This window comes from Zonotrichia albicollis, chromosome 12, assembly GCF_047830755.1.
Source record: "Zonotrichia albicollis isolate bZonAlb1 chromosome 12, bZonAlb1.hap1, whole genome shotgun sequence".
NCBI classification, from domain to species: domain Eukaryota; kingdom Metazoa; phylum Chordata; class Aves; order Passeriformes; family Passerellidae; genus Zonotrichia; species Zonotrichia albicollis.
The window spans coordinates 15,790,434-15,813,585 of record NC_133830.1 but is presented as its reverse complement, the minus strand read 5'-3'; the positions used below and the strand labels follow the sequence as shown (position 1 = coordinate 15,813,585).

At 44.8% G+C, this 23,152-nt stretch overlaps 1 protein-coding gene across 2 annotated transcripts in view; it reads left to right on the top strand.

The window, feature by feature from the left end:
• CACNA2D2 (calcium voltage-gated channel auxiliary subunit alpha2delta 2) overlaps positions 1–23,152 on the top strand; it is a 210,789-nt gene that overhangs the window by 13,340 nt on the left and 174,297 nt on the right. For both annotated transcript variants that reach the window (XM_074550041.1, XM_074550042.1), the window contains exon 2: positions 8,797–8,878. In XM_074550041.1, coding sequence (XP_074406142.1) covers positions 8,797–8,878 — 82 coding nt within the window. The remainder of the gene's footprint in view (positions 1–8,796; positions 8,879–23,152) is intronic.

The window sequence follows — 23,152 nt, the reverse complement described above, 5'->3', positions numbered from 1 at the left end:
CATCTCTTCTTGGTAAGCAGGGAAGCTGTTGACACAAATTCAGCAGAGTTCTGACTAGTCAGTAGTCCTCTACCAAACTCCTTGCTTGTCTACAAGTGATCAGATTGATCATTTGTGCCAAGTTTGTTTCTGATCAGCTGAAATCTGCCATGGGCAGGGTGGATGCTGTAAGCAGTCCTCTGGTGTAAAGTGGCTGGTAAGAGTTTACATTGTGCTGTTGGCAGTTTGGCCACCTTTGTTTTGCTACAACTCTCCATGAGTTGACTTGACTCTTCCTGGCAATAGAAACATCACCAGGTGGAGAGTCTTGAGTGTTGGGAAGCTCTTCCTTGCCAGGGGCTCCAGTCAATCCTTCATCTCCTGTTTTCCTGCTGCAGCATCACATCTCCCTCACCCTTTGAGCAGCATTGAGAAATGACTACAATGTACGTATTCAAAACTCAGTTCCAGCCATCAAGATGTGGCACCTCTTTATCATGCTTTGCCCAATATCTTGACCAGACTCTACAAAAATGACCCAAACAAGGGGAATTGTTTGCTTTGTCCAGTATCACACTATTTGAGTAGCCAGGAGAGGGTGGTTGTGAACTATCCTGAAGTCTTATAAAAGCCTGCATCAGCTTGAATGGTCCTACTGTTGCTCAGCAGTGATGGAGGAGCACAGGGCAACTCAAAGCATGTAATCATAAAGTTGTTTGCTTTAGAGGGCAGTGTTCTGATGGCATGATAGAGAAGCACATCCCAGACTGTCATCTTCCAGCCTTCCAGCCTGACATACTCAATGACAGCTTCACTGTGTCTCCAGGCTGAGGAAAAAGCTCTCCCATCTCCAGCCCCAGGTACAGGTCCTGTAGGTTGTGGCTGTTTTGTCTTCAGGGGTGGCTCAGCCTTCCATCTGGTGATGAGGATTTACTGGAATGAACAAGAAGATGCAACAAGCGATCTTACTTCTGTCAAGTTCCCAAGAGAGTCATGAATTATACACAGAATAAACAAATAACCTGATATGTCTGTCATTATATCATAAAGGACTTTAATAATTCATGCAGCTTGCAAAATCCTTACTAAGACCTACCCTCTGTAACCTTATCTTTGCTGTGGGGGATGGGATCTCTTCAGCCTCCACTCAGATTGCATCTGTAAAACAGGAGGCAGAGAGGAGGGAGGTTTTATCATAAAACTTCATCTGTATAATGGGTTGCAAAGTGACGTGCAAGAGTTATCAGCCATTGGGGTCTCAAGGGGTGCTGAAAATTACAAGTGGCTGCATTGGGTGAAATTTATGCTGGTAGTGTGCTCCATAAAACTGACACCTATTCACTTATTTATTAATTCATTGTGTTTCAAGTCTAGATTTGTGACAGGCTTTGAGATAAGAAGCCCAGTTCTAATCCTGTGTGATGAGAGTGCGAAGATGGTGCAAAGAAGCCATGGGCTGCTCTTGCTCCTGATGCACATCAGCAAGTGTGCCATGGAAACAGAGTTCCCAGATGTAAACTGAGAGCAGAGTTTGCAAAAAAGCAGGGAGGCTAAGGCATTGTGTTAGTTGGGCTCTGAAAAAAACAGTTATTTGTTGTGGGTAGGATACTGCTGGTGTTGCTCCAGTGCCGATAGCCATTGCCTTTGGCTTATTTTGTTTGTTACGGTCCTGGAGCTGGGTACTGGCTTCAAGGCTGGAAGGGTGTTTTGGCAAAGAGCTATCCTCTGCCCTGTGGTCTGCAAAAAATATCTGCTGTGCTTGCTTTGCCATTTTTACTTTTCATTGCTGTATTGGTGAGAGGTTGTGCATGTGTTTGCTCAGAAGAAATTGGTGCCTGTGTGGGGCCTTTCCCAACACTGCCAAGCAAATGTACCAGCACACACATTCAGTGGCTTCTTCTTCCTCTGTCTGTGGGCAAATCATCCACCAACAGACAGATTTTCCTCAAATCTACTCCTAGGCTTTAAATTATTCACTGCATTATCCTTTGGCCTCCAGCTCCTTTGCATATCAAATACTCCAAATCAGCTTTTTGTAAAGTTTGAAATTCAAGATATTTTGATTGGACACGCAGCTCTCAAAGAATAGTTATCGTGGCTCTTTGTCATACTGGGAGGGCATTTCAAGTGGGGTCCTGCAGGGATCTGCCCTGGACCTGCTTTTATTCAATAGTTTCATTAATAACTTAAGCAATGGAATAGGAAATATGCTTATGAAATTTGCAGGCGACACTGAGCTAGGAGGGGTTGGATGTACTTTGAAAGGCATTACCAGAATTCAAAATGATCTAGAAAAATTGAACGGCGAGCTGGATATCAGCAAAATGAAATTCACTGAAAACAAATGCAAAGTACTGCACTTATGAGGGAGAAATGAAATGTACAAATACAGAATAAAGAACACCCGTCTGGGTAGCAGCGTGGCAAAAAAAGATCTCAAGAGTTATTGGGGATCACTTTGAGTCAGCCAAGCGCTGTCATAGCAGAAGGGCACATTTATTCTTGAGTGTTCAGTAGGTTCTTGGACAAGACTAGGGAGGTGATGTCTTCTTCCTCATACAGCACTGGGTTTGGCTTCTGCTGGAGTACCTGACCTCACTTTTTGGCATGAGCCTTTGGAGATATAGGCACACTGTAGAGAATCCAGAGAAGGGCAATGAAAAGAATGAATGTTTTAGAAAACAGTGCAAAATAGAGAAAGCTGTGAAAAGCTGAGTTTCCCTTTCTATTTATTTTACTACTCTAAAGGATGCAACAGAATCATGATCTTCCAGTTCTTGGGAGCTTGTTGTAAGATTTTTTCAGTGTCAGCTGTAGGTGGGATATGTGGAAAGAGGAAATTGAGATTTAGGGTGAATAAAAAGGGAACTTTTTTACCATGTGCTGAAAAATGGAGCTGGGAAGAGGTACTGTGGGGATCTTGGGTTCACCTTCAGCAGACAATTTAAAGAACAGATTAGAGAACACTTCATGCAGAAGGCTCAAGTATTTAGATGTCTTAGTGCAAGAAAGTGGTGGAAGAAGTGTTCCTGAAACCCCTGCCATCCTGCATATCAGTGACTGACTGAACAGCTACTGCCTGGTCTGTTCTCAGGTGGAGTTAGACCTTGAATGGGTAATGCTTCTGGTTTTTGATAGAGAAATCATATTTAAGGAACAATTTTCCTATTGTCCTAAATGTCACTGGTGACAAGTTGGTGGTTACTGTTGGTTGTCTCACGGATACCTACAGAAGTATTTATGCTCAACAGCTGTTAATGAAACACCATTTTTTTGGTGTAATTTTCCTCTTAGATTTATTTCTCCTCACTCAGCTTTATCTATGCTGCAGGTTGAGAAAACTACAGAGTTACCCTTTTTATTATATTTTAATACACAATGGGGTGTCAAACTGGGATCAAGATGGATCTGGTAGGGAGTTTGTCACTTGGGGTTTTCTTTACGTGCAGTTGTTTGCAAGACATACCCTGCTGCAAAAAATTGAAAAAATAAGCAGAGGATAGGACAGAAACAGACCCAGAAAGTTAGTATTTGAATTGAGGAGAACAAAATAATGTCATAAAAGAGCTGAGTGTAGACAGACTATCCCTTTCCTGTCTCTTAAAAGATTTTTCTTTAGGATATAGTTCTAGTATTCATTTGTCCTGTCCTTCCTCCCTATAATAATGTCAAAGATGCTTTCTTATTGCAGAGAAGACCAGATGGTAGAGGTGAATAATGTCTTGATAAATATTAAGAAAAGACTAGTCCAGAAGGCAGTTTTTTCCCACCCTTCCTTTATGTAAACACCTGGGCACATACTTTAAATTAAAACACAGTCATAAAATGACAATGTGGGAAGCTTGATAATGTCTGGAAGCACGGTCAGTAAGTTATTTGGAAGGAAACAGGTGTTCTCTCTAAGTTGTATCTTCAGGGGAAAATAAAAAGGCAACTTGTTTTTCCTTGATGGGTAAATATTTGCTCACGTGGGTTTTTTACAGCCTAGGTATGTAAGAGAGCTCAGAGGGGGCGTATCCTGCACACACACACATGCATGTGTGTGCACTGACACAGGCTATTATAGTTAAAGGATTAAGCATCTTGAAGGAATAAGCCAATTATAAGAAGTTCCTGCACAGCAAAAATTAGACAACACAGTAATTAATAACCTTATTAAATAGCAATATTTGGGCACTGAACCAAAGCGTATGAATCAGGGTGAAGCATTCTTGGCTGAACACACTGCGTGAAGTGTAGACACTTGTTCAGAACACACTCTGTAGAACCCAATAAGCTTTGGGGCAGTAGATCCACTTAGCAAGTAGTTTCTCCTCTTGTGCTTTTATGTTTCTGTGACTCTCTCTTATTTTTGGGGCCAGGAAGGCAGCAAAAGAAAAGGACCAATTCTCCCATTTTATTTTTTTTTCTAACATTCTCTTCTGTTCACAGCCAAACAAGCACTCTCCTAAGGCTTCTTTTAAGGAAAAAAAGTCCTCAAGCAGAAAACTAATTTTCTTTCCTCTTGCTTCTCTTTTCCCAGTGCTTCTGTGAGACATGCCTTGCAATGAGGCTTATACTCATTAGTGGTTTATGAGACTGCCTTGCCCACCCCTAGGTTAGCCATGAGGAGGTGTCACTGCAGCCTGTGAGGGGTCTGTCCCATGCACCCAGAGCCACCAAGGGACAGAGTGACCTTGGGCTGAGCTGCTGTGGCACGTCCCTGGTGCTGGCCACAGGCTGGCAGCGCATGGCGTGCACTGGTGGCTTCTCTGTGAGTGTCTCCAGTTTCTGTACAGAAGAGCAGGACTCTCAGGCTGCCATCTGATGTGTGCACAAGTGTGGGAGGATGCGGGCCAAGCACAGCCTGTATCCTGCCTTTCCAGACAATTATCATTTTCTTCTGAAGCTACACAGCTGGAGCAGTAGTGTAGCCTCAGATACCGACATGGAATTGCATGGAAGTCTCTGCAACTGCTTGGGGGACCTGAAGCATGGAAGATGCCCTAATTCTAAAAAAGAGCTGCTGTAACCAGTGGCAAGGCACAGGTGCCCACTGAGCAGGATTGGGACACGTGGGATGCTTTGCTTCTTGGCCCCAACTGCAACAGCAGCGATTTGCCTCCTGGTGTTCTGCTTGACACAGTAAATAGTTTTGAATATCTGCTTCTTTTTAAAAGCCTACTTTATATCATCTGTAAGAAAAATCAAATATGCAAATTATATAATCAATTAACATTTTTGTAGTTTTCTTTGGAGCGGCAGTGATAAATGGTGTTATGTTTTCAAAAATCAGTTACCTCCCTTGCAAATGTTTTACTTGAGGCTGTAAGGAACTGAGGTGAAGGAAACAACCGTTCTTTCAATACTAAAGATTTTTTATGTATATCCTGAATGTGTATGTGACAGTTGTAGAGTTGTTGGGTTGGGAGAGTCCTATGGAGACTCCTCAGCAATGGGAGAGCCAGCTGAGACAAGGGGGATGAGTGAGATGTGCTGGGCATGTCACTGCCAGAGAGAGGCCAGGGGATGTGCCAGGCTCCTTCCATGCAGTTCCTACAGGCACAGAGCTATTAAGTGCCATCACAAATTCTTGAGCTCCAAGGTTCTCTCCTGGCCTGTGTTTCCTCACTACAGTGGACACCAAAGTGGTGCTTGGTTTTAGGAGGTTTGTGCACATGGCTCGTAAAGGAGCCTGGTGCCTTTCCATGAGCACCTCCACAGCCGTGCCAGGGCCTTCCCAGCCAGTGCATCAGCTGTGTTCTTTATGCTTTACTTGTAAATGCCATTTCACAGGAGCAGCAGGGCACTCCTGGCAGCGTGTCTGAAGGAGTTATCGCTCCTCAAGCCCTGTGCTGCACCTGAGGCGTGCAGTGATGGCCCAGGAGCGCAGCGACTGCCGTGTCCTATTGCTTACAGCTTCCACAGGGGATGCTGCATGCAGCAATCTCCATGTTCATCATGGCTAGCAGCTTCTTTACCCTCTGCAGCCTTGCTACAGTCATCTTACATAAATTTTAAGGACATTAGTTTAATGGGGTTTTTTTAATGGTAACTTTCAACCCAGTATACGACAATTGAGATGAAACCTCCAAATTTTGGCATGTGGCCCACTCTGCATGCTTCTGTCTTGGACATTACCAGGGTAGAAGAACATAGTAATGGATCAGACAAGAGTTCTGCCAGTGCTTTAATGTGGGTGAGGCATGTGCTGGGGTAAAAAATAGAATTTTTACTACCACGGGCAAAAGTTCTTGGATTGCCATACTACACCAAAAAAAAAAGAAGCTGCTTCTGCAATTACTTTTTTTTTTTTTAATCTAGAAACCTGGTGTGAGCTATGCCAAAATGCTATCCTTTTTATTTGATAGTGTAATGTGTGCATTTATTTCTTTTTAATATTGATATCACCAGGCTTAGCTGGACTCTTTGGGAAACTGCTGGTCTGTAAGATTGAGTCAGGTATCCTAAGACTGCACAATTAAAGGGATCTGCAGCTTTACTCATGAATGAAAAACCCAGTGACTTTTCTCTAAAATAGTAGTACTTCTTGGGGCGGAGGCAGGGGGTGGAATAAGTTAAAACAATTTTTTTAAACAAATCTGCTGACTAAATTTAAATTAATTGTAAATCCCAGCTCAACTGAGCGCTCAGTGTCTCTTTAGCATATGCCAAGAGAGTAATATTGATGCCTCTGTCTTCTCTCTAACTAATCCTTTCTGAAGGCTTGGCCATACGTGACATTTAAGCGGATAGGAGCAGTTGCTAATGTTGATGGATACAGCTCAAGATGGGAGGTAATTTTTCCTTGCTGTGGTGGTGTAGGTGTTCCTGGTGAGAGCTGACACAGGCAGGTGTCACTGAAATCGAGGATCTTGTACAGAGCTGGAAGTTAAGGAAAAGTGTCAGCTCCATAAGTGCTCGGTGGGGTTTCTCAGACCTGTGGCTGAGTATGAGCATATAATTGATTTTTTTCAGTTCACTGGACAAACTGGAGGAGGGGAAAAATAAATTCAATTTTGGTTTTTCAAGGCTTTTTTTAAAGTGAATGCCTTGTGTAAAAATGGATATTTTTTGGTGAAAATGCTTCAGAAGATGTGTGGGTAGCTTTGACACTCAGGGTAACCTGAATATACCTTTGATAAAATTACTGGAAAAGGAAAAGAAACAAAAACCCCGAACCCAACCCTCCCCTCAGCTCTATCTGTGATTTGGTACCTTCACACTGGCAGCCTCACTGAAGGCTTTGCTCTCTCCCCTCTGGCAGAATAGGGGTTTGTTGATATCTTCATTCATCTCTTCCTAGATTTCCCCTCCCCAGCCATGCTTCCAGGGGACAAGAGACTGTGTTGGGAAATAGTGTAAGATGGGAAATGGCATAAGTTACATTGGAAAACTGAGAAGGCTTGGCATGCACAATTAAATCTTGTTTTCATCCACAGTCTTGTATGTTATTGACTGGCATGGCTTTTGTCTCTAACACATCTGTCTACCAGCCCTTCCCTCTGTCCTGCTGGTCCCTCACGCCTCAAAAGTGAAGCTTCAGCTCTGCTCTGCTCCTCAGCTCAGGGCATCTTTCTGTTTGGATAATTCTGCCCAGCTTTTGGGCTGTGCTGTGTAATTCAGAGTCCTCAGTGCCCAGCTGAAAAATACTTGGGTTTCTTTGCTCCTTGGTCTCTGAGAGAGCCCCTCCATGGTTTGGGGTTTGTGGGGGAGTGTGTGTGGGCTGCCTGGGGGATGTCTCTGCATGAAGACTGGAATCATTAGGTGAACCTAATGAAAGTGCAGCCTCCCCGAGCTGGTCTGCTCCCTCCCACCAGCTTTGCCCTGCTGCTGGCCTTACTTTCTACTCCTTCTGCTCCTTCCCTCCTTTTTGTGGCATCCATTGAGAGAGAAATGTTGCTGTGGAAAAAGCACTGAAGGCAGTGCCAAGTGGTGCAGAGGCAATTGAGTGTTGCTTTTCCAGGTCAGACAGGAGATTTGACATTTGCCTGGGCAGCAGCTGAAGCCAGGAAATCTCATTAAAAGAAGGAGAATTATCAAGTTCTGTGGATTTAGCAGAGGGTTTATTTGTTGTTGTTTTTAACTTGGTGTTATTGCTGTAGGGTGAAATCCGTGTGGCTGAGTGCATGGAGGGGGGTTGTGCCTGTTGGAAGGCCTGGCAGCTCCCTCTCTGTTCAGGATGCAGGATGTGCCAGTGGCAGCTCCAGCCCTTCCCTGTGCCCACCCTGGGCCTGGCAGAGCCGTGCCTGGCACAGGTTGGGCTCTGCTGAAGGTGCAGAGCAGCTGAGCCCTTGGGCACTGGGCTCTGTGCTTGGCTGCTGGCTGTGCCCAGGTCTCTCCCCTGGTGCTGCAGCGATAATCCATTGCTGCAGCAGGACAAGGCACCTTTGGCCCTGCCATGGCTCAGGGTTTGCTCTCTGCCACAGGGCCCTGCTGAAAAATAAGCTGTTTTCTGTACTCCACAGCACTTGGACCTTGTTAATCACTCTGGGCTTAAATAATTATCTACTGCAAATGTTTATATATGGAGAAAATAAAGCCTCAAGCCGTGCAATTTTTGTTGTACCATTTTTTCCCCTCTTCTCTCTGTGGTGCCTTGTGCATAAATTTTGAAGTCTTGAAGTTTATAACCTGCCCCAGCTGTAATTCTCAAAGCAGTGTGTTCCTGGTACTCTGCCCTGCCCTTGGTGCTGCAGAGAGCAGTGAACCTAGCTGAGGCACTGATTTCCTCCCTCTCCCTTCAGTCCCTTGCTTATCTGCTCGGTGTCAGGGCTCTGACTCTTTCTCTCTCTTTCTCTCCCTTTCTCTTTCTCTCTTTCCCTCCATCTCTTGCAGTATGCAGTACTGGGCCAGGAGGCTGGAGCAGGAGATTGATGGAGTGATGAGGATATTTGGTGGAGTCCAGCAGCTCAGAAAGGTAAGCTGTCTTTCTTTTACCTGTGCTGCCTTTCTTGTGGCAATGGATGTTCTCATCTGCAGAAATCACCTGTGTGAACACTTGCACTCTGTCACCCTCTCAGCTCAATCCACGTGCAGGGTCATGGCTGGCTGTGCTTCTGGTTCCTTGGCAATCAGATGCATTTATCAAATGTGTGGGAGTGAGTGTGGTTTGTATCTGTCTGTCTCTGGGGCTGCATGTCACTGCTATCTAAGCATGTACCTCTCGAGTTTTTCCTATATGACACACTAAAAAATAATAAATTCAATGAACTTTTCCTCCAGGGACTGAAGGTTGGGTTTTAAATTTAAACTTGTGTTGGCAAAGCAGGAAATGTTGAAAGGATAATTTTGATAGCCATTGGAAGCTCCTTGTTTTTAAATATAATTGCAGGTAAAACTGTAGTTGTTGTTTGGCTACTGTTTCCAAGTGCCAGAAAACAAAATTCAGTTAGTGATGCAGGCATCTGCCTCCTGCTCCCTGAGTTAGCACCAGGATGCAGAGGCTGCAGAGGCCAGACCTGCTCCTCTCCTGGCAGCAGAGCTCTGGGTTGGGTTAGGGCAGTTACAGAACAGCTTTATTGGTGTTTATTAGGTTTGGGATCAACCAAACTTTGAAACCTTCCCTGTCTCCCTTTCCCCATAAAACTCTGCTTCCCCTTGCCCACACTCTTGTGCCGACTAGCTGATTTGAAATTGAGCAATTTGGAATAACAGTTAGGGTGTTAATCTAAAGAAAATAGACTCGTCTCTAGAGTGATAAATATGTTACCCCAGAAGAAAAGCATGGGTGTATTTGTGTTTTCTGGTGACAGTGACATGTTCTTCTCAGATGCCAGTTCTGTATGGGACTCCTACTGTCTGTCTTGCACTAGTAGCTGTATTGGCTTAAACAGAACTGCTGATATTTTATACTGTTGGTTGTAATCCATTGTCTAAACACAGAGGTCACACTATTTTCTTTTAAATGCATTGTGAAATGAGTTTACCTGAAGGCTTGCAGAACTCTTCATGGTTCATCCATTCATTTGTGTTCATATTTGAGCTCTAGAATGGTGTGTCTGGGCTTTGTGTGCATTCATTTCAACTGAACTTCAGCTGGATTGACACAAACCTCATGTGCAGCATGAAAAGCATATACACCCACTTGGGTTACAACAGATATTTCTGAATGTAGCCATGCATTTGTGCAATGCAGTTTTGCATGTTGGCAGGGTCTTAGAGCTGGGGATGTTTTCCAGGCAATACAATGGTGCAGCAGCCAGCATTCTCTTCAGCAGAGCACAGTCATAAAAAACAAAAGGATTGTTACTACATTTTTGTACATGTCCTCTCTTACAATTTATTCTTATTAGCTTTGATTTTACTCCTTTGCATGTTAAATAGGTATATCATGTAATTTTTTTAATGCCATAATTAAAGAGAAATTACACCTCCAATTTGCCAGCACTTGACTCCTATTGGCCAGTCAGTCAATTACAGGTAAGAGAGCTTCCCACTTTTCCTGTTTAATTCTTCTGGTAGAACATAATGCAGTACTTCAATGGATTAATACTGGAAACACTGACTACAGAGGGATTGAAAGGTTTTTTTGAAATCTGTTTGGGAATCTTCTTGTGAAGGGAGGAAGCTAATTATTGTATCTAGTAAATGCATAAACCAGCTGAAGCCAAGAAATGAGTTACTGAAAATTCCACTGTGCAGCTGTTTGAACACCAGAAAGGCCTGGTGCAGGCTGTCTGCTGATCTCTAGGGGAGAACTTGGGATCTGGAGTTCAGGCTGGATTCATAGATGCAATATCAAGTGGATGATACTTAAGAACCACGTCACTTGCTAGTGCACACCAGCACAGCCTCACTGATGGAAAATGGCACAGAGTGCTTCACCTTGAAGAACTCAGAGCTGTACCTGCAGGGAGTCCCTACCCACCAGCTGCACACAGGTTCATTGGGGTTACAGTATGGGAGCTGCCCAATGTCATAAAGTGGCACTAAAACCTATTTGGAGACATGGATTTAAAAAGTTAAATTTAAAAAAGTCCACATTCTCCTGCAACCACACTCAAAATTTAGAAGGTGAGCAGGCAGAGGGGGAAGGAAGAGCCCCTGAGGAGTTGTGGGAGCTGAAACATGGTATAGCTAGAAGCTAATTCCACCCACTGGGATTTCACAGGAAGGCTCATCATTAAGCAAGAGTAGACCCATGCAGGGTAGGAAGAATAAAGAAAAATGAGGCAAGTAGAGCCTGTTTTTTGCAAAGAGTTGTTGATGCTCTTTGGGCTTGCCATGTTGGCCTGGGCCATGTCTGCAGAGGGGATTTCTGGTTCATTGTGCATAGTGATATTAGAAAAGTGCTCCAGTGGGGGGGAACAGTGCTGCAGTGTCACCAAAGACAGAACTGGTCCTTCTGAACATGGTGGGGTCTGTTGGGAGGTGGTGGGTTCCACTGCCAGCTCTCATGGGACTATGAAGCTGTAGGTGCTGGAGGTGGGTCCATGCCAGAAATGCATCTTCCCTTTCCAGGCCTGACTACCAAAGTGACAGACCAAATAATAATAAAAAATACCCTCCTCTGAGATTTGCCAGATTTACTTACAAATCTTTTTTTCTTGGGTTGCTGTGAAATGATGAAGATCTGTTCTTTGGTTATTGCCTGAAATCATAACTGTTATGGCATATGAGGCATGAAATTTATTGTCAGAAATATGGTGTCCAGAAACATAATGGTGCTGAATATTCTATCTTCCTGGAGCACTGCCCATCCCAGAAAGATTTTTAACTCTTCACTCATTTCCTTGAGTTGGGGTACTAAATGTTCAATGCCCCTGCTTCCCTCCTGTCCTGCCAGGTGGATAGGCAATCCCCTGGGGAGATTTTCCAAGCTTGTACCATGCAGATGCTCCTTTGCACGAGGGGACCATTTTTCTGGAGCATTTACAGGAGGGTGAGAAGCACTGAGATGTAAAGAGGAGTGATGCCAAGGGCTCTTCTTTCAGCTGTGAGGTATCACCTTGCTTCTCTCCTGATGTCCAGACCTTGAAAACATTGAAGAGCAGATGTCCCCATTAGACAGACAGACTGGCTGTGGTGGGCCACCCATGTGACTGAACACTGAATGGAGGAGCTTTGCCTTGCTGAGATGATTGTCTGCCTGGTGAAGTCAGTGTTCAGCCCTCGGGGTGCCTGTGGTGCAGCATCCTGTTGGCTGGCTGGTTCCTCCAGGCATGCCTCAAAACAAACCCCAGCTCTTGGATAAGGGCATGTTGCTTTGCCTCCCTATCCTCGCCTCCCTCGCAGCTCACCAGAGATAATTGAGAGCACAAATCACTGCTAATTTAGCTCTGACTGGCACGATGATATGTGGGACCCTATAATGCTGTCTGAATAGATTGACATTCTTAAAATAATTACTTCTAGAATAAGGAATATTATACTAAAAATACAACTCTCTGATTTCCCACTTTTTTCTGTTAGTGACTTTTTTGTGGCTACAGTGAACTCTTCACTTTGCAGAACAAAAAATATTTTGGTTTGACATTTCTTGCTACACTACACTACATTTCTCTTTCTCCTAGTTTTTGGCGCAAGCAAAAGTTACTAACTTTAGTCAAAAATGAATTAATATTTTGTCTTTCCAGCCTAGATGCTGCAAAACCTGCTCCAGGGTAGAGTGCACTCAAGAGAGTTCCCAAGCTGGTGCAGCCCTGTCCCAGCCGCCCGGTGTCCTGCTGTGCTGGCACTGTGGCAGCACCGATGAGAGCAGAGCTGTGTGTGCTGCTGGGCTTTGTGCCTCACTGAGCAGCTCCCCTGGATGTTGTGTTAAAACTCCTTTTCTGGATAGCTGGGCTGAGGCTCAAATCTGCCCTGGCTTGTTACCTAAATTGTGTTTGATCCTGTGTCTCCTGAGGTGAGCAGCGAGCTGGTCAGAACATCCCTTCCCCCTCCTCAGTACCTGGCATCCCTGGCTGCCTCCAATGGCCTTGTTTCCTTGCTGGCAGCTACTGAGGGAGCCAAAGCCTTTCAAATGAGAGGGGGAAGAGCTAAATACTGAGCCCCTTTTCCTGCTCTGTCTTCCTTTCTCTCTTTCCTGGGACCGCTTCCATAGCAGGATAGAACTCTCTCCTGGAGGTGCTGTATCCTGCCACAGACAGGCTGCAGCAGGGACAGGGTGGGCAACAGAGCTGGACCTGAGCTGCACCTGCTCCTCCTCTCCAGCCTGTCAAGCTGGTTTTGTGCCCTCTTTCCTCTGGGCAGCCAAAGGAAGTCAAGGTCTGGATCTGCCTTGCTGGTGTATGGCTGGGAGATAAGGATTCTGCTGGCCTTGGTGGTGAGGAACCACCCAGTCTGTAAAGGGTGAGATGGCCCCAAAGCTGAGCCCAGGGTGGGATGTGTGGAGCAGCCTGCTGGCTGAGCTGGGCAGGCAGGGAGCCTCTGCCTGAGCTGTGCTTTGCCCTCAGCATGTACAAGATAACATATTATCTTCTGACTGCACAGAAAGGAGAACAGGCACAGGGGAAAGGGAGACTCGTGCTGTGCCCTTTGGGATGCAGCCCCACAAGGAGTTTGCTGATTGTGGCACAGCAGAAGTGGCTCAGCTTGGTCCTTGTAATCAATGTCTGGTTTTACTTCAGTGGATTTTCATGTCTGTCTTCTATTCTTGCTTGTTATCTTGTACTTTGTTTTGCTAGTTTGGCATCTCTGCCTGACAGAAGTGCTGCTATTCATTGCTCTGGGTTTTTCTGACAGGGAAGGACCCTGCTGGCCAGGGCTTGGGCAGAGTGACCAGGATGTGTGCAGGTGTCCCCACCTTTGTCTCATGCAGCCTGTCCCTTCTGCTCAGTGCTGCTTCTCTGATAGATCCCCTCTTGTTTTTAAAGCACGGCCATGCTTTAGTTCAGGCAGCTGCAGGTGAGGAACTGTGATTGAGCCATGCACAAACAAGAAGTTGAATTAAAAAAAACCTATTATACTGGCAGAATTTTGCCTTGGGTCTGAAGAGCTGAAGTGGCATCTGCCTTGTGTAGTGCTGCAGTCACTAGCACTCCTCCTGTGATGGGGTCTCTGCAGTACTGAGTGTTTCACGTGGCTCTGTGAGAGCATCCCTTACAAAGTGCTGGTACAGAGCTAGAGCCTCTTTAATGCCAGCACCAGGAGGTGAGGCATGCTCTTATCAAAGGAGCTGTCAAGGTTTTCTGTTCAACTTTTTTGATCTTGGGTAACTACTGGAATAATAATAAGTTAGCCTAAATCTCCCAAGTAACTGTGGTATTACATGATGTTTAATTTGTTCTTTTGTTTTCTCTGGGTATAGAAACACTCAGTTGGTCATTCAGTAGGGCTGGAGAATCTGAGATGTGTTAATGGAATTTTAAATTAAGGATGCAAGAGAATCAGAGTCCCCCTGCACAATGCCCTGGACACAATGCCCTGTCTGGGAAGCCTGTCTGCTTCCAAAGGGCTCTGTCACATGGACTGGGCATTCACAGAAACACAGTGATGTGGTTCCTTATTGCCAGCATGGCAGAGTTGGGAATTAGATCCTAATCTTCTGATATTCAATGAATTACTATCTTCAAAACACCATAACAGAATTCATCTGGCCTTTTCCTTCTGAGGTGTCAGCCCCAGCCCCCAGAACAGGACCTGAGTGATGCCCAGTGGCTGCACTGTGCTCAACAGAGTTGAGAGGAGTTTGAACCCAAAGCTGGGGCAGCACACAAAGCCAGCTGCTTATGCCACAGCAGCACTGAATGCCTGCCCTCTTCCAGATGCTGCCAGCGAGAAAGGACCTTACTGAGTTTTCCATCAGCTAGTGCCTATCTGGGGACTGGCCAGGAGGATGGGTTCTGCACCCCAGGGAGATGATGCCTGGCTCCAAGGCCTTGGTTCCCATGCTCACGCATAATCTGCCTGATCCTTGCCTTGCTCTCCTCTTTTCCCTCCCCCTCTCCTAGCAGCGTGCACACAGCCTGCTTCCGCACACCATCACTGTGCCCTCCCCTGCTCCTCATGTTTGATAAGAGGAAGTGTGTGATGCCAGATAAACACATTCCTGTTCCAAACTGCTTGGGTTTATTTTAATCTGCCTGGGCCGTTCAGCAGCCTCAGCACTCTGCTCAGCACTGAGAGCAGAGACAACACTATATTACCAAGGAGGAGCATTTAAATGTCCTTAGGCTTGCAGCAGCTTGGTTGGGAAAGAGGGATCCTCCGGCACCCCTTGCTTGGGCCAGTGTGTGCCATCGTTAGCCCCCTTACACCCATCATCTCACTTCTCACTCTTTCTCTCTACTAGAACCATATTGCATCCGTACTGCGAGATGTCAGGGAAACATATGCTCCAGCTTTTAGTACATTTGCATAATTAGAGTAATGTGTATGAATAATTTATAGCTGTATGTGGCTGCTCAGTGTGTGACGTTAGCACCCCTCACTAAATCCTTTCCAGTGGGTGGTGCAGATCCTGCACCAGAGCCATTGTGCCGATGCAGTGTGCAGCCTGATGGCAGATGCAGGGGCCCTGCTCTGAGACATCAGGGTGTGCATATATCTGTGTATGTGCTTGTGTCTGTGTGTGTATATATATATATGTATATATATTTAGTGCAGAAAGATGGGCTTTTACAGTTCTAGGGGAAGAGCAGACTGGAAATCTCAAGGCTGAAATGCCTTAGATTCTTAGGCTCAATACTTGCTCCATTTATGCAGAAGCTGCGAATGAAAATGTTCTGCAACATTTGAAAGCTGAGGCAGGGATTTTTTCAGCAGGACTCAGGTGTGACTAGTTGGTGTGCCAGGATTATGTGAGTTTTTTTTTTTAATTACTTTTTCAGATCATAAAACTTAGCACCTTGCAGGGGAGAGGGATAAACGTGCTCGCACTGTGTCACAGAGCCTGATCTCAATCAGTTGGTCAATAAATAGTAGCAAAGAATTGCCTGGACACTGTCTCACTATTTACCAGCTCTTTAATGTGTGACTTCTCATGCTGGAAAGCCCAGAGTGCCAGGTCGGTGTTCTAAAGGAGTGATCTGAGTGGCTGAATCCTGGTATTTATGTTCCAGTTAATTTTAGCTTAAACTATATTTGGTCCTTTCCAAATGTTTGAGAGCCTTGGCTGGAAAGCACTGTGTAAACTGGAATGAAGTGCAGGCAAGCAGTGTTACTGATTCATTAGTATTATCCACTGGGAAACTGAGGCAGGTGGTAAGGCTGAGCAGGTGTGCAGAACCAAGGTGTGGTGCAGCCTGGACTGTTCTCCACTGTGGGTACAGCCAGCAGGTCCATAGAGGAGGCTGTGAATAGTCCTTAAAGCCCTTGCTTTGAACCTTTCCACTTTACAGAATTACTTTGTGAAGATAATACACTTGCAGCCAGTTGGTGAGTTTGCACAATCAAAGGGGACTGCTGTTGAGTTTTATGGAGTAATTTCTGATTTATATTGCTGTCAGTGACAAGTTAAATGAGCCCAGCATTCAACAGAGTGATGTTCAGGTGTGTGCATCTCCCGAGTGCGCTGCTTTGTGTTTTGCGTCCAAAAATGTAGCTGATGTACCCAGCCAGTCAACAACCATGTTTGTAAAATCCTCATGAATATTCAGTGAAACTCTTTGAATTGATGCTGTTGCCATTACACAGCCATATGAATCCATGGGAAGGATGAGACCTTGGCTGATGTTTCTGGAAGCCTCCCTCATCCAGGTTGTCCTGCCCTTGACTGAAGGAGCCTGTGTGGTCCCCACATTCATTCCAGCTAAAGTTGTTAACTTCAGGCTGTGTTTAAAAATAAGGCAAGGCAAAATCCATACCAACTCTGCCAGAATGCAGCATGAATAATTAGGTAGAGATCATTAAAGTTTCCCTTCTTAAAAACATACATAGATTATTCTTTAATGGAAAGTTAATTGTTTTATTATTCTCTCCAGATGGTTCTTTTCCTTTACATTCACAAGGGAATTGATATAGCCTGGAATTCAGTCTCCTGTGAGCAGAGCTGATAACCAAAAATGCAACTCTATCACTGATCAAGATACAAAACATAGAAAATATGTATCTGTATTTCATCATAATTTCAGATTTTTCCTATTCTATGTTTTTAAATATTATTTATGGGCTTTAAGTGCCCCTTCAACTTGAAATGCTGCAGGCTGGGGAATTTGCATTTCTCTTCCTCATAGGTTTGTCAAGCAAGCACTAGGTATTGGACACTACTGAATCCTGGTATTCTTGTGGATGATCCATCACTTCCATTCATCACTGGACTGCAGAGGAATGAAATATGCAGTTATAATGGAAGGTGTAAAGAAGGAAACTATTGTTAGATACTTGAGGCTATTGTGTGGAGGCAGCAGTAAGATGTGTCACATCTCCTTTGTTCAATATCTAGAAATGCAGGAGGGCTTGGGAAGTTGGGGAGGCCAGGGAGGAGGTGACTCCTCAAGGGCACAGTTGTGGTTGTTCTGCTCCAGTGTGGCTCCAGCCTGGTAAACAGCAGCAGGCACTTTGCATGTTAAGAGTGTTTATTGTGCCTCATTACAGCAGATCACCTCTGACATCTGAGGTGAATAACTTGAATGGGCCACTTATTTCAAACACCCATCCGTGCCAACCTATTGGCCTGCAGTGATGCTGCCAGTTTTATAGGTACTTATTTCCTTTTAATTATTTTGAGTTAAGATATTATTGTAAGGGAAGGAGAGAGAGTGGAGTCTGTTATTAGATCAGTCTTGCCTTCCTTGTAAACAGATCAACTGGATTTCAGTACTGGAGAGCTTTGCTTAAAGACTGAGAATCTGTGCTCTGGTTAAAGCTGTAGTTTGCTGTTGCTTTATTGAAAGAGATGGCTCTGCTTTTGGAGGAGCTGCCTCTTGGGAGACTCCAGATCATGGTAATCATCAGCTTGTATCCTTTGCATCTTACTTTGACAATTCTGTATACAATGAGCTTGAAAATCTCCACACTCCTTTATGTCTTAGGAATAAACCAGGTTCTCTGAGGATTTGGGAGGTTGTGTCCAGAGCAAAGTGAAGGAAGGTGAACAGGCTAAGGAAGAAAGGTAGCAGAAGGTGATGCTAATGGTCATGGATTCTCCTTCCTCTTCTGTTGCTCTTGGGCTGATCAATACCAACTGATATATGTGGGGCATTCCCTTTTTATTTTGGTATATTTTGGAGGATTTCTCTGTTTCATTATTTTAGATTTATATTTGAGCTTGCTGGTTGTGATTCAATTATTCCCTGAGCTTGAGCTTTTATTGACTTTTCTCCCTTTTCTAACTGACCTTTCACACCTGGAAGCATCCAAGACAGATTTAGTATGTGTTTGTTCAGCACCTACTATAACCAATAGTGTCATGCTTTTTGGACACTGACCATAGCATAAATATTAAATAGTAAGTAAGAGCACTGAGAAAAATCCTGCCTGAATGAAACATGAGATTTACTGATGCGAAGAGATGCCGTGAATGAGAGGCATGGCTATTTCTAGCAGGGCAGTTTCCTAAATGCCTGGCTGATGTGGCTTGGACTGGTGGCAGATCTAAATGTCTGCATGTGTCAGGAGCCACTCTAGGGATTGTTTAAGCAGTAGCATTAGTTATCATCTGTTGGATGCCCAAGCAAAGCCTTTGCTTGTAGCTAGGAGGCAGGGAGAAGATTTTCAATTCCCTGCTGTGACTGTAAGGCCAGGTAAATAGAGAAGAAGGAGACAGCAGGGGGTTTATGTGACTTGAGGAGCAAAGAAGATTGTAATGGTAAATGTTGGATTACTTTTAAAAACAAGTAGGTCATTGAAGATACCATAGTTGGTGAACAGAAAAAGAAAAAAAGGTGGATTTATTCCTTGTTCTTCTAAGATTTGTTACACTCTAAAGCTCATGTCACTGCTCAGCATGCTGTCATTTTTAATTTTGGAAGTTCTTTGTTTCTGTCAGTGGTCCAGCAAGGATGACACTAGACCTGATTAGGGGCCTGGGATTTTCAAAGGAGCCTTGGTTCCCAGTTTCCTTGGGCATTATGAGTAGGCTGGGCCTTACTGTAGTGCTTGCTGGGAACATCAGCTGTTGTTCCATTTCCTGCTCTAGCAGGATTTGCATGTGACTCCACAGTCAACTCAAATAGTTTGAAATTCAACTTATCTTTTGTCTTCTGGCTCTTTTGCAGAGTGCTGGCATGCAAGAAAAACATCCGTCCCCATCCCTGCCTTTTGTAGAAAGCAACAGGTGGTTACCTAATATTCAGTGATAATAATTTGCTGTGAGGTTCAGACATGGAATATTCATAGCATTGCTACTGGGTGTGTCCAATTCTGAGTAGAAATGATGCCCCCAATATGTCCTGAAGTGCCCAGTGACTTGGTGTTCACTGAAAAATAAATCCTAGCATGGTAATACCATTCTTACCTCTAGTGCATTTCATGGCTGATTATTAAAATTACTTTCAAACAAGTTTACTTTCGCATCTCAAAACGGGAGAGAAGGAAAGCATCCAAATTTGGCTCTGTAAATAGGAAATTGAGGCTTGGGTGAGGAAAACCCTTATTCTGCACAGCGAGTCTGATGGAGAGCTGGGGAGGGAATCTATGAATCCCAACTCCAGGGCATATCTACCAAATGTCTTCTTTATTAACAACTGTTCACTTTGTCTCTTCTGGCTCATTACTACATCTATTAGCACTGAGCAGTGAATCCTAGGAAATGCAAAGTGAGAGAGAGAAACTTTCAAGCTTTGAATTCTCCCTTAGGAAACTTATTTCTGGCAAATTTCAAAAGTGGCAGCTTCTTGTTTATATTCATAGGGTCTACAACACATGGCATTTTCTCGTTGGCTCTGCCCTCAGCTCCCTCCCATGACTGAAGTGATAAACCATGGTCCTCTCCTTGCCTCTGCTGTTGGTGTGAGTTTTCAGGGCTGAGCTCCTGATGCAGAGCCCGAGCAGCAGTTGATTGCCAGCTTTCCCTCCTCCTTAGATGTGTGCTAGCTCTCGAACGACATTTTGAGGTGCCTGAAGCATTCTGTGGAAGAAAATTAATTGGTTTTGACAAACCACAGCAGTCCCTTGGGTGCCTGGGAGTGCAACGTTTATTGAAACCAGGCAGGAAATCAAAATGCTCTGGTGTTCACTCACCTCCATTGCAGCTGTATTAAAAAAAATAAAAAGTAAAAAAATCCTTAACCTTCCTCTGGATTTTTCACTCTGACATTTGGATCGTCCACTGACTTTCTAATAAAACCTCCTTTTTCTTTTAGAAGAGAGGTTAGTGGTTATGAAAGATGCCAGAATGACAGCCCAGGGAGTAGATGGTCTCTGTTGACCCACAGAGCAAATGCAGCATCAGGGCAAATGTACTTGCCATTGTACTTCCACCTTGACCTGTGGCATCCCAAAGGAGGGCAGGGAATTGCAGGTTTTCAGCCTTTCTATACTTGACCTCTCTGCTTACACAACTTAATAAGGAACCAAGCTTCTGCTATTGCAGTGCAGTATTAAGGAAGGATTTTTCATCACAGGTGTAGGTGTAACAACTTCAGTACAAACCTCGGACTGAAAGCACTCTGCTAGCAGAAACCATCTCCTAGCCCCACTTTTGCAGGAGCCTGGCCTGTCTTCCTAACATATTGGTTACAATCTGATTCATTTCTAAAACATATGCTGATACCCAGTGCAAATTAAAGAAGATCCCCGTGTACCTGGCACATGTGTGATGTGGGTGTGGGTGCCCTTCAGTCAGCCCCTGGCTTGAGGTCACTGCTCTGCTCTGTGCAGAGCTGCTGATGGGAGTCATTAAGTTGCCATCAAGTTTGAATTAGTGTTGATTCACCTCTAAAAAATAACCAGCAGTGTTCTTCACACAGCTCTGGAGGCAGGACTGGGAAATGAGGGGAGCCATTTTTAAACAAAAGCTGGTTACTCCCAGGTGCAGTCACAAAATAGACCTGGGGTTAGTTTTACAGGGGGTGTCCACTTGCCAGCCTGTAAAGTGGCATGTGACTGTGTCCTTCTTGATGAGGCAATCTTTTTACAGGTCTTTTGATGTCCATGGGCATCCCCTGGAGCGGTGTCAGTAGAGGAACGCCATATCCTTTCAGCCTGTAGGATCAGGCTTGCCATGGATCCCAGCCTCATGGACTGGAAAGAGTACTGGAGCCACTGGAAAGGCTGACTGGAAAGGATTCACAGACAAATGATGTAGTGGGAGTTACTCAGCTCCTGCAGCACCTTATTGCAATCTGGGGGTTTAGCAGGTTCTGTTTGTGTTCTCCATCACCACAAGATTCATATGGGTACGGTACAGGTGCACACTCTGAACGCAGTAAACAGTATGGGGTGTGTTAGGCAGAAGGTCCTGACGTCCTTGTGTGACCTCTGCAGCTGCAAGTGCCAGGCAGAGGTGGGACAGCAGCTTTGTCAGTGAGGTTAGAAACTCTGCAGGCAGAGAGAAGCTCCTGCTGATGTCTGGGGTGACAGAGATGGGGCAGGGATGGACAGAGGAACATTTGCTCCTAAGGAGCTGCTGTGGTTTGACTCCTCTCAGCTCCTGGCAGAGGTGGAGCTGGGCTGTGTGGAGGCTGTGCAGGGCACAGATGGGGAGCCAGCCCTGGGAGGTCCTTGAGAAGAGCAGGTAATGTGACTGCGGCAGGGAGGGGAGGGTGGCAATGGCTGCTGCCTCTGCGTCACCCAGGCGGTGACAACTCCTTAAGCAATTAATTAGCACAGCTGAGAGCCTGAGCTCCCTGCTAAAGGTGAGCTGCAGTTGTACCAGCATTCACAAAGGCTTTATTGTCTGGCCTGGGACCTTGCTGGTGTTTGTTACTGCAATGCTTCTACAGGCTATTCATAATCTTGTAGAATAGCTGTAGAAGCATTGTCTTAGAAGTCCAGCAATGTGGGAGGCCAAAGAGGGGTCATCAGCAATCCTAAATGAAGCTTTGGCAGGTCTGGATACTGCAGGAGAATTACTGCATAAGTTTCTTCTTCACCTTTTTTTCTCCTCTAATGATTCTGCTTTCTGGCATAACAATTACCTACTTTGGATATCAATGTCTATGGGAAACTGGCTCAAGCTAAAATGGTAAATTAACTGCTCTGAAGCTTATGTCCCAGATGTCAGTAGTGATAGATTCTGTCGAGTGGTTTCTAGCTAGAAAAGACTTTGAGCAGTGTCATTTTTCATGGGAAAACTTCCCATATGCTTCTCCAAGAGGGTTTTCTGGGCAATTAAGTGACATGCTGTATGCAGAGATAACATGAATTCAGAGAGCTTTTGCACTTCATCTTCTGTGACACAGCATACATGGGATGTCGTTGGTCACCATGGGTTTGGGCCTTGGTCTCAGTTACTTCTGCAGGAGCAGGGTTTTCCAGCCCTGCTGTCACCCACAACCAACAGCACTCCTGTGGTGTTTGGTATATGAATGATGAAGCTGGGACATGGGAAGATCTGTGGCACAGGAAATGCCATCCTACATCCATCCACTGAATGGCATGGTGGGCACCAAGGCCTTTCAGCTCCTGAGCCAGAGGGATGTCAGGTAACAGAGAAACAACACTCTGGACAAGGAGTAGGTGTCATGGGAGTGAAGATTTTCATGCAACAGAATGGCCACTTCTTTTTCTCTCTTACTGTAATAGACTAATAAAGTTATTCTCACAAGGAGCACCTGTCTCTGTAGGGGAAACCAAAGTGTGCTGCTGTCCACTTACTGGGCAACATGACAATGAAGTCTGGGAAAAACTCAGCAAAAATCACCATTTTTAGATGTATGCAGAGTGTTTCATGGCCCTTGGCAGATGAAAGCTACAGCATGGATTGTGATTTGGGTGCTCTCAGAGTTCTCCCCAGAGATGACCCTCTGGTGGCCCTGGTTGTTTCAGTCCCTCTGTGGCTCCATCTCCTCCCAGGAGTTGAGCCCCCTGAAATTTTCCTTGCTTGACTCCTCTGTGCCAGCAGTCCTGAGGTTCCTGCTGCTTTGCATTACAGCCTTGTGTCAAGAAATCCCAGCTCCTGAGGTCAAGTGCTAAACATTGGCTTCTTTATCATATATTTACTTAGGAGGATTTCATTATACTGAATCTACTAGCTTTGAATAAATTCACATGCAGTAAATTTATTCTTGCTCTTTCTGAAGGGACTTGTGTGCTAGAGAAAACTTTGAAGACAACCATTTATACCAAAAGCAATTACTTTTGTAGTAATTTTGTATGTATTTTACTGCAGATACTGTATTTCTGTTTGACTATGAGCTTTATCCTAAGT